Source organism: Callithrix jacchus, chromosome 8 (genome assembly GCF_049354715.1).
Source record: "Callithrix jacchus isolate 240 chromosome 8, calJac240_pri, whole genome shotgun sequence".
Taxonomy (NCBI): domain Eukaryota; kingdom Metazoa; phylum Chordata; class Mammalia; order Primates; family Cebidae; genus Callithrix; species Callithrix jacchus.
The window spans coordinates 30578551-30593815 of NC_133509.1; the positions used below are offsets into that span (position 1 = coordinate 30578551).

Genomic DNA, 15265 nt, shown 5'->3' on the forward strand with positions numbered 1-15265 from the left:
TTTTAAGGCAGATATTATGTAATTAAATCAGCAGGAGAAAAAGAACAAGCTTAAATTACGAATAATGAATTTATAGTTTTTAGAATAAATTAGGACTATCTGTGGGAAGCTGAATACATGGAGGAGACCCAGTAGTTATCTTCCATATGTCAAATAAGAGAAAATATGCTCTAGCGATTATACCAGCTTTAGACTAGTCCCAAATCAAGTCAACCAGAAACTGTACAGATGGGAGTTTAAATGGGTTAACTTTCTTATGAAAGGAAAAAAATAGAGCATGCAATTCAAATGGAAAGGTTCTTAGACAAGTCCATAAGAACTTGCCAAAGGCCACAAAGGCCATCATTGCCTAATATACGCCAGTCTCTTAGGTTCCCAGTACTAGGAGCTTTCCCATTTAAAGAAAGTCAGATTTAGGTAAGTACAAGAATGAAAATGAGTATATGCTAAGGCTGAGAGAGACTCTGCAGACTAAAGGAAAAAAACGCTGCTTTCTATAATTCTCCAGTCAGTAGTGACCTGAGACAAAATGAACAGTTTTCTCCTATTACTGCCTAAAGATTTAATACCCATCTAGTAACTTAGTACCAGACAAATCACAAACCTCCTTGAGACTCAACCTCTCCACATGCAAACAAGAATAAAACTTGTTCTCTCCTCCTCATGGGGATATAGTGAGGATCAAAAGAGATGTATGATAAATCCAGATGAAAACTATAAAATGTCACACAAAAAGTTATATTACTACTAGCCAAAATGAGAGAACGCAGGATCCAAATTAATTACCTAAAAAGGTTCAGAGGCTGGTTGTGGTGGCTCACATCTGTAATTCCAGGACTTTTGGCCAAGGTGGCCACTGGATCACCTGAGGTCAAGATTTTGAGACCAGCCTGGCCAGCATGGTGAAACCCCATCTCTACTAAAAATACAAAAATTAGCTGGAAATGGTGAGGTGCACCTCCAGCCTGGGTGACAGAGCAAGACTCTGTCTCAAAAAAAAAAAAAAAAAGAAAAGAAAGAAACAGACACCCAAAACAAAGTTTGCTTAAGATGAAAAGAAATACTGAGAATTCTAGATCTAGGCAGCAAGATCAAGATGAAATATGCCTTCTAAGCTCTGAGGGTGACTACAGTTCAGGGTGTGTGTGTGTGTGTGTGTGTGTGTGTGTGAGTGTGTGTTCAGGGGCAGAGGTAATGTCAGAGAAAACAAAATGGTTTCCCTCTTCTCCCCACTGTAGCCATATTCCAATATTCTTGTTCTGAATTTCTTTCCTCTGCTCTCTCGACCTAACTCCACCGCCATCTAAAGAACAGGAAACAGGCTGCAGTGGCTCACGCCTATAGTCCCAACACTTTGGGAGGCCAAGGCAAGCAGAATGCCTGAGATCAAGAGTTTGAGACCAGCCTGAACAACATGATCAAACCCCATCTACTAAAAATACAAAAATTAGCCAGGCATGGTGGGGTAAACCTGTAATCCCAGCTACTCAGGAGGCTGAGGCAGAGAATCACTTGAACCTGGGAGGGGGAGGTTACAGTGAGCCAAGATTGCACAACTACACTCCAGCCTGGGTGACAGAACAAGACTACATCTCAAAAAAAAAAAAGAATAGGAAACAGAATTATGTTACTGATGAAAAAAATAAAAAAGAATGGCATTTCTCCTCTATCTCAACTACTGCTTAAAGTTTCAAGTAGTCAAGACTGGTACTTGCTATAGTTTTCCTTTTTCAATATTTATTGTAGGTTAGTGGGCACACGTGCAGGTTTGATACACAGGCAAACTGTGTGTCACTGGGGTTTGGTGTGCAAATGATTCTGTTACATGGGTAGTGAACCTAGTATTCAATAGGTAGTTTTTCTTTCTTTTTTTTTCTTTTTTTTTTATTATTTTATTTTTTTTAATTTTTTATTGGATTTTAGGTTTTGGGGTACATGAGCAGAGCATGTAAGACAGTTGCGTAGGAACACACATGGCAGTGTGTTTTGCTTCCTTTCTCCCCTTCACCCACATTTGGCATTTCTCCCCAGGTTATCCCTTCCCCACCTCCCCCTCCCACTGGCCCTCCCCTTTTCCCCCCAACAGACCCCAGTGTTTAGTACTCCCCTTTCTGTGTCCATGTGTTCTCATTTTTCATCACCCACCTATGAGTGAGAATATGTGGTATTTCATTTTCTGTTCGTGTGTCAGTTTGCTGAGGATGACGTTCTCCAGATTCATCCATGTCCCTACAAACGACACAAACTCATCATTTCTGATTGCTGCATAATATTCCATGGTGTATATGTGCCACATTTTTCCAATCCAGTCTATTATCAGTGGGCATTTGGGTTGATTCCAGGTCTTTGCTATTGTAAACAGTGCTGCAATGAACATTCGTGTACATGTGTCCTTATAGTAGAACGATTTATAGTCTTTTGGATATATTCCCAGTAATGGGATTGCTGGGTCAAATGGAATTTCTATTTCTAAGGCCTTGAGGAATCGCCACACTGTCTTCCACAATGGTAGAACTAATTTACACTCCCACCAACAGTGTAAAAGTGTTCCTTTTTCTCCACATCCTCTCCAGCATCTGTTGTCTCCAGATTTTTTAATGATCGCCATTCTAACTGGCGTGAGATGGTATCTCAATGTGGTTTTGATTTGCATCTCTCTGATGACCAGTGACGATGAGCATTTTTTCATATGATTGTTGGCCTCATATATGACTTCTTTCGTAAAGTGTCTGTTCATATCCTTTGCCCACTTTTGAATGGGCTTGTTTGTTTTTTTCCTGTAAATCCATTTGAGTTCTTTGTAAATTCTGGATATCAGCCCTTTGTCACATGGGTAAACTGCAAAAATTTTTTCCCATTCTGTTGGTTGCCGATCCACTCTAGTGACTGTTTCTTTTGCCGTGCAGAAGCTGTGGAGTTTCATTAGGTCCCATTTGTCTATTTTGGCTTTTGTTGCCAATGCTTTTGGTGTTTTGTTCATAAAGTCCTTGCCTACTCCTATGTCCTGGATAGTTTTGCCTAGATTTCCTTCTAGGGTTTTTATGGTGCCAGGTCTTATGTTTAAGTCTTTAATCCATCTGGAGTTAATTTTAGTGTAAGGTGTCAGGAAGGAGTCCAGTTTCTGCTTTCTGCACATGGCTAGCCAGTTTTCCCAACACCATTTGTTAAACAGGGAATCCTTTCCCCCTTGCTTGTTTTTGTCAGGTTTTTCAAAGATTGTATAGTTGTAGATATGTTGTGTTGCCTCCGGTGCCTCTGTTTTGTTCCATTGGTCAATATCTCTGTTTTGGTACCAATACCATGCTGTTTTGATTACTGTAGCCTTGTAGTATAGTTTGAAATCCGGTAGTGTGATGCCCCCCGCTGTGTTCTTTTTGCTTAGAATCGACTTGGCTATGCGGGCTCTCTTTTGGTTCCATATGAAGTTCATGGTGGTTTTTTCCAGTTCTGTGAAGAAAGTCAATGGTAGCTTGATGGGGATAGCGTTGATTCTGTAAATTACTTTGGGCAGTATAGCCATTTTCACGATATTAATTCTTCCTAACCATGAACATGGAATGCTTCTCCATCTGTTTGTGTCCTCTCTGATTTCGTTGAGCAGTGGTTTGTAGTTCTCCTTGAAGAGGTCCCTTACGTTCCTTGTGAGTTGTATTCCAAGGTATTTTATTCTTTTTGTAGCAATTGTGAATGGCAGTTCGTTCTTGATTTGGCTTTCTTTAAGTCTGTTATTGGTGTAGATGAATGCTTGTGATTTTTGCACATTGATTTTATATCCTGAGACTTTGCTGAAGTTGCTTATCAGTTTCAGGAGTTTTTGGGCTGAGGTGATGGGGTCTTCTAGGTATACTATCATGTCGTCTGCAAATAGAGACAATTTGGCTTCCTCCTTTCCTATTTGAATACCCTTTATTTCTTTTTCTTGCCTGATTGCTCTGGCTAGAACTTCCAGAACAATATTGAATAGGAGTGGTGAAAGAGGGCATCCTTGTCTAGTTCCAGATTTCAAAGGGAATGCTTCCAGTTTTTGCCCATTCAGTATGATATTGGCTGTTGCTTTGTCATAAATAGCTTTCATTACTTTGAGATACGTTCCATCGATACCAAGTTTATTGAGGGTTTTTAGCATAAAGGGCTGTTGAATTTTGTCAAATGCCTTCTCTGCATCAATTGAGATAATCATGTGGTTTTTGGTTCTGGTTCTGTTTATGTGGTGAATTACGTTTATAGACTTGCATATGTTGAACCAGCCTTGCATCCCCGGGATGAATCCTACTTGATTGTGGTGAATAAGTTTTTTGATTTGCTGTTGCATTCGGCTTGCCAATATTTTATTGAATATTTTTGCATCTATGTTCATCATGGATATTGGCCTGAAGTTTTCTTTTCTTGTTGGGTCTCTGCCGGGTTTTGGTATCAGGATGATGTTGGTCTCGTAAAATGATTTGGGAAGTATTCCCTCTTTTTGGATTGTTTGAAATAGTTTTAGAAGGAATGGTACCAGCTCCTCTTTGTGTGTCTGGTAGAATTCGGCTGTGAACCCGTCTGGACCTGGGCTTTTTTTGTGTGGTAGGCTCTTAATTGCTGCCTCGACTTCTGACCTTGTTATTGGTCTATTCATAGTTTCAGCTTCCTCCTGGTTTAGGCTTGGGAGGACACAGGAGTCCAGGAATTTATCCATTTCTTCCAGGTTTACTAGTTTATGTGCATAGAGTTGTTTGTAATATTCTCTGATGATGGTTTGAATTTCTGTGGAATCTGTGGTGATTTCCCCTTTATCATTTTTTATTGCATCTATTTGGTTGTTCTCTCTTTTCTTTTTAATCAATCTGGCTAGTGGTCTGTCTATTTTGTTGATCTTTTCAAAAAGCCAGCTCTTGAATTTATTGATTTTTTGAAGGGTTTTTCGTGTCTCAATCTCCTTCAGTTCAGCTCTGATCTTAGTTATTTCTTGTCTTCTGCTAGGTTTTGAGTTTTTTTGATCTTGCTCCTCTAGCTCTTTCAATTTTGACGATAGGGTGTCAATTTTGGATCTCTCCATTCTCCTCATATGGGCACTTGTTGCTATATACTTTCCTCTAGAGACTGCTTTAAATATATCCCAGAGGTTCTGGCATGTTGTGTCTTCGTTCTCATTGGTTTCAAAGAACTTCTTTATTTCTGCCTTCATTTCATTGTTTACCCAGTCAACATTCAAGAGCCAGTTGTTCAGTTTCCATGAAGCTGTGTGGTTCTGGGTTGGTTTCTGTATTCTGAGTTCTAACTTGATTGCACTATGGTCTGAGAGGCTGTTTGTTATGATTTCAGTTGTTTTGCATTTGTTGAGCAGTGCTTTACTTCCAATTATGTGGTCAAGTTTAGAGTAGGTGTGATGTGGTGCTGAGAAGAATGTATGTTCTGTGGATTTGGGGTGGAGAGTTCTGTAAATGTCTATCAGGTTTGCTTGCTCCAGGTCTGAGTTCAAGCCCTGGATATCCTTGTTGATTTTCTGTCTGCTTGATCTGTCTAATATTGACAGTGGAGTATTAAAGTCTCCCACTATTATTGTGTGGGAGTCTAAGTCTCTTTGTAAGTCATTAAGAACTTGCCTTATGTATCTGGGTGCTCCTGCATTGGGTCCATATATGTTTAGGATCGTTAGCTCTTCTTGTTTTATCGATCCTTTTACCATTATGTAATGGCCTTCTTTGTCTCTTTTGATCTTTGTTGCTTTAAAGTCTATTTTATCAGAGATGAGAATTGGAACTCCTGCTTTTTTTTGCTCTCCATTTGCTTGGTAAATCTTCCTCCATCCCTTTATTTTGAGCCTTTGTGTATCCTTGCATGTGAGATGTGTTTCCTGGATACAGCACACTGATGGGTTTTGGATTTTTATCCAATTTGCCAGTCTGTGTCTTTTGAATGGTGCATTTAGTCCATTTACATTTAGGGTTAATATAGTTATGTGTGAATTTGATACTGCCATTTTGATGCTAAGTGGTTGTTTTGCCTGTTGGTTGTTGTAGATTCTTCATTATGTTGATGCTCTTTAACTTTTAGTGTGATTTTGGAATGGCTGGTACTGGTTGTTCCTTTCTATGTGTAGTGCCTCTTTTAGGAGCTCTTGTAAAGCAGGCCTGGTGGTGACAAAATCTCTGAGTACTTGCTTGTTCGCAAAGGATTTTATTTTTCCTTCACTTATGAAGCTCAGTTTGGCTGGATATGAAATTCTGGGTTGAAAGTTCTTTTCTTTAAGAATGTTGAATATTGGCCCCCACTCTCTTCTGGCTTGTAGTGTTTCTGCCGAGAGATCTGCTGTGAGTCTGATGGGCTTCCCTTTGTGGGTAACTCGACCTTTCTCTCTGGCTGCCCTTAGTATTTTCTCCTTTATTTCAACCCTGTTGAATCTGACGATTATGTGCCTTGGGGTTGCTCTTCTTGCAGAATATCTTTGTGGTGTTCTCTGTATTTCCTGCATTTGAGTGTTGGCCTGTCTTGCTAGGTGGGGGAAGTTTTCCTGGATGATGTCCTGAAGAGTATTTTCCAGCTTGGATTCATTCTCTTCGTCCCCTTCTGGTACGCCTATCAAATGTAGGTTAGGTCTTTTCACATAGTCCCACATTTCTTGGAGACTTTGTTCATTCCTTTTTGCACTTTTTTCTCTGATCTTGGTTTCTTGTTTTATTTCATTGAGTTGATCTTCGACTTCAGATATTCTTTCTTCTGCTTGGTCAATTCGGCTATTGAAACTTGTGCATGCTTCGCGAAGTTCTCGTATTGTGTTTTTCAGCTCCTTTAATTCATTCATATTCCTCTCTAAGTTATCCATTCTTGTTATCATTTCCTCATATCTTTTTTTAAGTTCCTTAGTTTCTTTGCATTGATTTAATATATGTTCTTTTAGCTCACAAAAGTTTCTCATTATCCACCTTCTGAAGTCTAATTCCGTCATTTCGTCACCGTCATTCTCCGTCCAGCTTTGCTCCCTTGCTGGTGAGGAGTTTTGGTCCTTTCTAGGAGACGAGGTGTTCTGGTTTCGGGTGTTTTCCTCCTTTTTTCGCTGGTTTCTTCCCATCTTCGTGGGTTTATCCGCTTGTCGTCTGCGTAGTTGCTGACTTTTCGATTGGGTCTCTGAGTGGACACCCAGATTGTTGATGATGAAGTATTTCTGTTACTTGGTTTTCCTTCTACCAGCCTAGCCCCTTCACTGTACGACTGCTGAGGTCCACTCCAGGCCCTGCTTGTCTGGGGTGCACCTCTAGCAGCTGTGGCACAATGAGGGATGCTAACCATTTCTTTTTCTGCTATCTTTGTCCCAGGATGATGCCTGCCAAATGTCAGTCTTTTGGATATAGAGGGGTCAGGGAGCTGCTTGAGGAGACAGTCTGTACTTTTTTGGAGCTCAATTGCTGAGCTGTGAGCTCTGTTGTTCATTCAGGGCTGTTAGGCTGCTATGTTTGATTCTGCTGCAACAGAGCTCATTAAAAAAAACCCTTTTTTTCTCAAATGCTCTGTGTTGGGGGGGTTCGGGCTTTATTTTTCCATGTCTGATGAGGTGTCCTGCCCAGCTAGAAGGCAGACTAGCCACTGTTTGGCTGCCAAGGCTCCGCCCTGCTGTTGTGTGATTCGCCGTTCCTGCAGGCTCTGCTGTGGTCTCCGCCATCCCCTGCGGTGGAGTCTCTTTGTTGTAGCGTGTTGCCTTGGCAACGGCAGACTGCGTCAGCAGTGGGTGTGTATCTCAGTAGGGACGGGTTGCCTTGGCAACGGAAGGCTGCGTCAGCAGTGGGCGTGTATCTCAGTAGGGACGGGTTGCCTCGGCAACGGCTGGCTGCGTCAGCAGTGGGCGTGTATCTCAGTTGGGGCGGGTTGCCTCGGTAGTGGTGGACGCCCCTCCCCCACAGAGCGTCTCGGACCGTCTGCTCGGGATAGTTTGAAATCACGGTTTTGTTCATCCCACTGGGTATCCCAAACGATCTGTCCCTGCAATCCCCTGGGCTGGCCTACTGTCCAAGTCTCGTTCAGTCTCAAGTCCAGCCCTCTCAAGTCTCAAGTTGCCAGTTCAACAGGGCACCCGGACAAGTGCGCCCTGTGGGGATTGCTGGGTAGGGCCGGCAGCTGCCGCCCCGGCTGCCGGCTTCGCCAGGCAGACCTACTGCCTGACGTCCCGTGTCTTTTTTGTACTTGGGAGTTTCCCCGTTCTGTGGGCAACAACGATCAGTATGGAAATGCAGCTCCGACTCACCTGTTTGTGGATTCAACGAGAGCTCCAATCCTGGGTTGTTCTCACAGTGCCATCTTGAGTCCTCCCCCCTCAATAGGTAGTTTTTCAACCTTCATCCTCCATCTTTGCTCCACCCACAATGTAGGCTATTGTTCCCCTCTTTGTGTCGATGTGTACTCAGTGTTTAGCTCCCACTTATAAGTAAGAACATGCAGTATTCGATTTTTCTATTCCTGCATTAATTTGCTTAGGATAATGGCCTCCAGATGCATCCATGTTGTTGCAAAGGACATGATGTTGTTCATTTTTATAGTTGTGTAGTATTCCATGGTATACATGTACCACATTTTCTTTTTCTTCCGTTTTTTTTTTGAGACAGAATCTTGCTTGTTGCCCAGGCTGGAGTGCAATGCCATGATCTTGGCTCACTGCAACCTCTGCCTCCTGGGTTTAAGCAATTCTCCTGCCTCAGCCACCAGAGTAGCTTGGATTATAAGCAAACACCACCATGCCCGGCTAATTTTTGTATTTTTAGTAGACATGGGGTTTCACCATGTTGGTCAGGCTGGTCTCGAACTCCTGACCTCATCATCTGCCCACCTCGGCCTCCCAAAGTGCTAGGATTACAGGCGTGAGCGACTGCACACAACCATTTTTTTTATCCAGTTCATCATTGATGGGCATGTAAGGTTAATTCCAGCTGCTTGCTATTGTGAATAGTGCTGTGATGAACACATGAATGTATGTGTCTTTTTGGTAAAATGATTTTATTCCTTTGGGTATGTACCCTGTAATGGGATTGCTAGGTTGAATGGCAGTTCTGTTTTACGTCCTCTGGAAGAGAAATTTCCAGACTGCTTTCCATAGTAGTGGAACTAATTAATATTCCCACCAGAAGTTGTATGTGTTTCCTTGTCACCACAATCTCATCACCATCTGTTATTTTCTTACTTTTTAATAACAGGCATTCTGACTGGTGTGAGCTGGTATCTCACTGGGCTTTTGACTTGCATTTCTCTAATGGTTAGTGGTATTGAACATTCTTTCATATGCTTTTTGACCACATATATGTCTTCTTTTGAGAAGTCTAATTTCAAACTATACTACAAGGCTACAGTAACCAACACAGCATGGCACTGGTACAAAAGCAGACACAGAGACCATTGGAAGAGGTTACAGAACCCAGAAATAAAGCTGCACACCTACAACCATCTGATCTTCAACAAAGTCAACAGTAACAAGCAATGGGGAAAGAACTCTGTATTCAATAAAAGCCACTGGGATAACTGGCTAGCCAAATGGAGAAGACTGAAACTAGACTCTTTCCTTCTTTTATACATAAAAATCAACTTAAGATAGATTAAAGACTTAAATGTAAGACTTACAAGTATAAAAAAAACCCTAGAAGAAAACTTGGGAAATACCATTCTGAACACAGGCCCTGGCAAAATTTTATGATGAAGTCTCCAAAATCAATCGCAGCAAAAACAAAAATGACAATTGAGACCTAATTAAACTAAAGAGTTTCTGCACAGCAAAAGAAACTGTCAACAGAGTAAACAATCTAAAGAATGGGAGAAAATATTTGCAAACTATGCATCTTAACAAAAGTCTAACATCTAGAGTCTATAAGGAAATTAAACACATCAACAAGCAAAAAACAATGCAATTTAAAAATGAGCAAAGGAAATGAACAGACACTTCTTCTATGGTTTGAATGTGTTCCCCAAAGTTCATGTGTTGGAAACTTAATCCCTAATGCAACAGTGTTACGAGGTGGGACATTTAGGAGGTGATCAGGTCATGAGGGTTCTTAACTCATTAATGGATTAATGTCATTGGTATCAAAGTGGGGTAGTTATCTTGGAAGTAGGTTCCTGATAAAAAGGATGAGCTGGGCCCCCTTCTTCACCTTCCTTACTCATGTGCATACTTTTTTGCACTTTCAACTTCTGCCATGAAATGATACAGCACGAAGGCCCTTGCATGATGTGGGTCCTTAGATCTTGGATATTCCAACCTCCAGAATGGTAAGAAATAAATCTCTGTTCTTTATGCATTACTCAGTCTCGGGTATTCTGTAGCAGCACAAAACAGACTAAGACGATACTTGAGAATACAAATGGAAAACAGGAATCCCTAAGGTAATGAAGGGTGGAAGGGACAAGATTCACATAATATCCCTTCATCCATGCAGGAATCAAAAACTGCAAAGATTACCATCAGTAAAGATACAGTCGACTCAAACAGCTGACAAAGACAGTTATTTCATTTTTGGAAAATCTGTATCAAGTCTGTTTAAATAAAGTTCCATCTGCATAGTATAAAACATTCTTGCATGGTAGTAAGAATGCTGTTACTTTTATTCGCATTCACTATAATTCTTTACTTTGATCAAAACCGAAGGATTTAAAGATAGGTTTTCAAGGTAACCTACCTGCAACTGCATAACCACATAGTTGAATCGATCATTCCTCCCACAGCCAATAAATCTACAAACATGGTCTTTCCCTGGATAAGAAAAAAAAGAAAACAGTGGAAAAGAATATACTATGATTTCTCTTAAAAAAATAATTTGCTTTTCTGTATAGTATTTTATTATTGAATATAAAATATATCTTGAGAATCTTAAGGATAGAAAACTTATATTATTCAAATTTTCTACCTACCTCGTCTCCTCCCAGGCATTGTACTATTACTTCTTGTGGTCAAATAGATGAATATTTGAATAAATCAATAAACAAATTAATATATGAATGAGGAAACAAATGTATGGTAATTTATTTAGGGAGGAAAAGATTAAGCGGTCATTTCAGATTAAGCTGCCTGGATACAATGCATATAAAGCCACAGGAGAGCAATAAGCAAGAAGTATGTTAGGAATATAAACCCTGAATTTTAAATAAGTTATGGTACTCACTGTTATGACTTTAGCAAGACAGACAATCTTTCTGGGCCTCACTGATGCGGATTAGCCCAGTGATTTTCAATCTGAGTTCCGGCTGAGAAACCCAAAATAGGGCTGGCTGAGGCATAGCGGGGAGCAGAGGTACAGCAAAAACCTGATTAAAGAAAAGCATGCAAAGACCCCCAAAAAGAACGGAGCCACATGTATAGGTTAGTGCTTTTCAGCCCTGGCTACTTATCAAAACCATCTGGAAAACTTTATTTTTGTTTTATGACACCACTGACCCAAAGGCAGTGGAAAGCTTTTTAAAGATTCCTAAGTTCTATAGATTCAGAATTTGTGGAGAAAGAGACAGAATATGAGCTTTTCAAAAGTTGGTTGTTATTTTTTATTTTTTTGAGACAGTCTCACTTTGTTGCCCAGGCTGAAGTGCAGTGGCATGATCTTGGCTCACTGCAACCTCTGACTCCTGGAGGGCTCAAATGATTCTCCCACCTCAACCTCCTGAGTAGCTGGGACTACAGGTGTGTGCCACCACACCTGGCTGATTTTTGTATTTTTTGTAGAGACGGGGTTTTACCATGTTGCCCAGGCTGGTCTCAAACTCGGAGGCTCAAGTGATCTGCCCACCTCAACCTCCCAAAGTGCTGAGATTACAGGCATAAGCCACTGTACCTGGCCTCAAAAGTTCTTGGCCTACGGGTGCAGTGGCTCATGCCTGTAATCCCAGCACTTTGGGAAGGCTGAGGTGGGCATATCAAGAGGTCAGGAGTTTGAGACCAGACTGGCCAAGATGGTGAAACACAGTTTCTACTAAAAATATAAAAATTAGCTGGGCATGGTGGCTGGTGCCTATAATCCCAGCTACTTGGGAGGCTGAGGCAGGAGAATCACTTGAACCTGGGAGGCTGAGGTTGCAGTGAGCTGAGATCACACCATTGCACCCTAGCTTGGGCAACAGAGCAAGACTCCATCCCAAAAAAAAAGGCTCTTTAAATGATCCTAAAGCAGGTAAGGCACGGATAGATATTTGAAAACTACTGCAGGGTAATGAGAAGTAACAAAAAGATTTTAAGATAAAGAATAACATACTTAACACTGTGGTGGCAATGAGGAGAGCAGGCTACAAAGGTGAGTCTAGTGGAGAAGTTCACTCTGGGGATAGTTACAATAGCCAGGAAAAAGAATAAGGGGATTAGAGAAAGATAAAATAAGATAAATCTGAACTATATTAAAGATGGAGTTTTTTTACTAGAATTGGTAAAATTAAATGAAAAGTTGTACCAAAGTAAGAGAATACAGTAGGTTGTATAGATTTTAAGGGATATTAAAATGCTGACTTTGAGGACAATCTATTGAATTCAGTAGACATTGTGTCAGTTCAGACCTGGTGCTGAGACCAAAAGGCAGAGCTCCAGATGCATTAGTGAGGAACCATTAGTTCATGGACAATAGGTGGAAGATTGACAAGGAAAGAATAAAATAGAAGAAGAAACTTAAGCACATAATTTGGAAAATGTAACATTATTATTATTTTTAAGACAGGGTCTCACTATCTTATGGAGGCTGGTGTCAAACTCTGGGCTCAAGCAATCCTCCCACCTCAACCTCCCAAAGTGCTGGGATTATAGGCGTGATCCAACATGCCCACCCTAGAAAATCCAACATTCAAAGCATGAGCAAAAACAAAAGTCCCTCAAGGAAATAGAGTAATAGCCTGAAAGATAGGAGGAAACTGAGAGAGGGTATCACAGAAAGCAAGGGAGAAGAACATTTCATGAAGATGGAAGTGGACACTGACAAGTATACAGAAAGGCTGAGAAGAACTAATATAAACAGGAAGTCATTAGTGAGTCAAGGGGCAGAAGCCATTTTATAATGGGTTAAAGAGTAAATGGAATACGAAATATGAGGGTAGACAGCCTCTGAAGGAGCTTGCTTGAAAGTAAGGAAGAGTAACAGGCCAAAGCTTGAAGATGAAGGTTTGGTAGACTAATGAAACACTCAGAAAAAAATTTGCCTCCTAACTGACTTCAAATATAAATATGACTAAGACTCAACAAAGCCAGGTGCAGTGGCTTCACCTATAATCCCAGCTACTTGGGAAGCTAAGGTGGGAGGATTGCATGAGACCAGGAGTTTGAGACCAGCCTGGGCAACATAGCAAGACCCCTTCCCTTAAAAAAAAAAAAAAAAAAAAAAGACTCATTTTTTCACACCTATCAGTTACAACATTGCTCTTTCATTCTCTATGTTTTTGTTTAAAAAGGGGGTTATAAGCTAGCAAGAATGGGTACAGTGTTATCTATCAGTTACAACATTGCTCTTTCATTCTCTATGTTTTTGTTTAAAAAGGGGGTTATAAGCTAGCAAGAATGGGTACAATGGAGAACACAATTTAAAAAAATTGTTCTTGGCCAGGCGCGGTGTATACAGTACATGTTGACCACTTGAAATATTTTACATATATTTGCAAAACTGTGATCTATTAAATTGTCATAAGAATGAAAGGATAAAATGATGGTCAATTAGCAACTTACTCTTGTCCTCAGCTTCAAAGAAACAATAAAAAATAAGTTACATATTGTTTTCCTTGTATTACTCATTCCCTAAGACTCTCCTTTTCTATCATGTAACAGTTAAATACAGTATCTAGAGTAACATATCTCAATTATCTAAAAGTTAAACACCATGTGGAGGCTAAAACAACTCATGGATACTAATCTGCCATGTTGACTTCCAATTAACCCCAGTTCCAGGAAAGCCTGTAAGCAGTCCAGTTTATCTGCTGTTCCTTGTGTAAGAGCACATACTTACCACAAATCCTGCCCTTACGACCAAAAAAAAAACCTTGACATAATTATATTTCAATTGTCCTACACATCCCCCTTGAAGCATGTATACCTCAAGGGTATATATATGGTATTTAAGCCCTGGGTGTAGGTGACAATAGAGTGGGAATCCACCATCTTGTCTTGCTACTGCCTGAGCCATAGACATGGCTGCTGCTTCTAAGAACCTATTAAATATTTCTTTCTGAGGAACTGGATATTTCAGCCACTGTCTTTGGCCTCTCAGCTTCCTTGGATTTGAGGCAAGTTTGCACTGACCTACCCATTGTGGAAGAGACCATATTAAATCTAACTCCTGTTAGAGTGCTTCTTTTAAAATTGAACTCCAAAGTTATACCAAAACACAATTTATCTTCATACTAAAACCACCTGACTTTTAAAAAGAAAAAAATGTAGAAATTAAATAAACTGTAGATCCATTTACTGAATAATCAAAACACAAACCCAGCAGCAAATATTCTAGGATTCATAAGTACATCTTCATTCCTTTTATGAGTTCCATTCCTTTTATGAGTTCTTATCTCATACTTCATGGCATAGTGTGTTGCTGCTCTTCCATTTTACATATATATGCAAATAATGAAACTACTAAATAAAGTTAGTTCAATAAAAATATACAAATTTTTGGAAGCACAAAGGAACTGCAATTAAATTGGAGAAGTAATTCTTCACTACCACTTATAGCAAGTGTTAAAACTTTTATAATAACTACACAGTGAAGTATCACTCCATGAGTACAGGGACCTTATCTATCTTGTTCTGGTACTGAAAACACTTTTGCAAAAACTGTAACAGTGAGAGACATCTAACATAGCTGACTCCATCTTGCTTTTACTCTGACAAGCTAACTGCTTTTACTCATCCCAACACACAGGCCAAGCTGACTATGGAAGGAACTTAGTTTATAGGTCCAACTTTAAAGCAAGGATGATAATAGCCCTTTCTCAAAACTAACTCTTTGTTTGGGGACAGAAACTGCCATTGTAAAACTAATGAAAGACCACAAACAGAATTATGGTAGGGATCTAAATTCTGTTAAGGTTTAGGTACAGTTAATAATAACTAGTCATTGTTTCCTAACTTGCCTTTTTTGTAACTGCCTACTACTCAGGAGTCACCAGCTGGTGGTTATAAGATTTGCAACTTTTCAATTGTTGCTACTGATAACATTGCTATTGTAAAACCTAAGACTGGTGTTTGAGATATTTTTCAGACTTTGCAGTGGACCAACTGACACCACCCAGGTGTCCTTCACCCAGGAAATGACTCAGCAAATGAAGACAGTTTAAATATTCCTATGATTTCATC

General features: G+C 40.2%; 1 protein-coding gene across 6 annotated transcripts in view; it reads right to left on the reverse strand.

Moving 5' to 3' along the window:
* Window positions 1-15265, reverse strand: part of TTBK2 (tau tubulin kinase 2) — a 169032-nt gene that overhangs the window by 74617 nt on the left and 79150 nt on the right. For all 6 annotated transcript variants that reach the window (XM_054240542.2, XM_078334051.1, XM_035262002.3 and 3 more), the window contains one exon: window positions 10635-10708. In XM_054240542.2, coding sequence (XP_054096517.2) covers window positions 10635-10708 — 74 coding nt within the window. The remainder of the gene's footprint in view (window positions 1-10634; window positions 10709-15265) is intronic.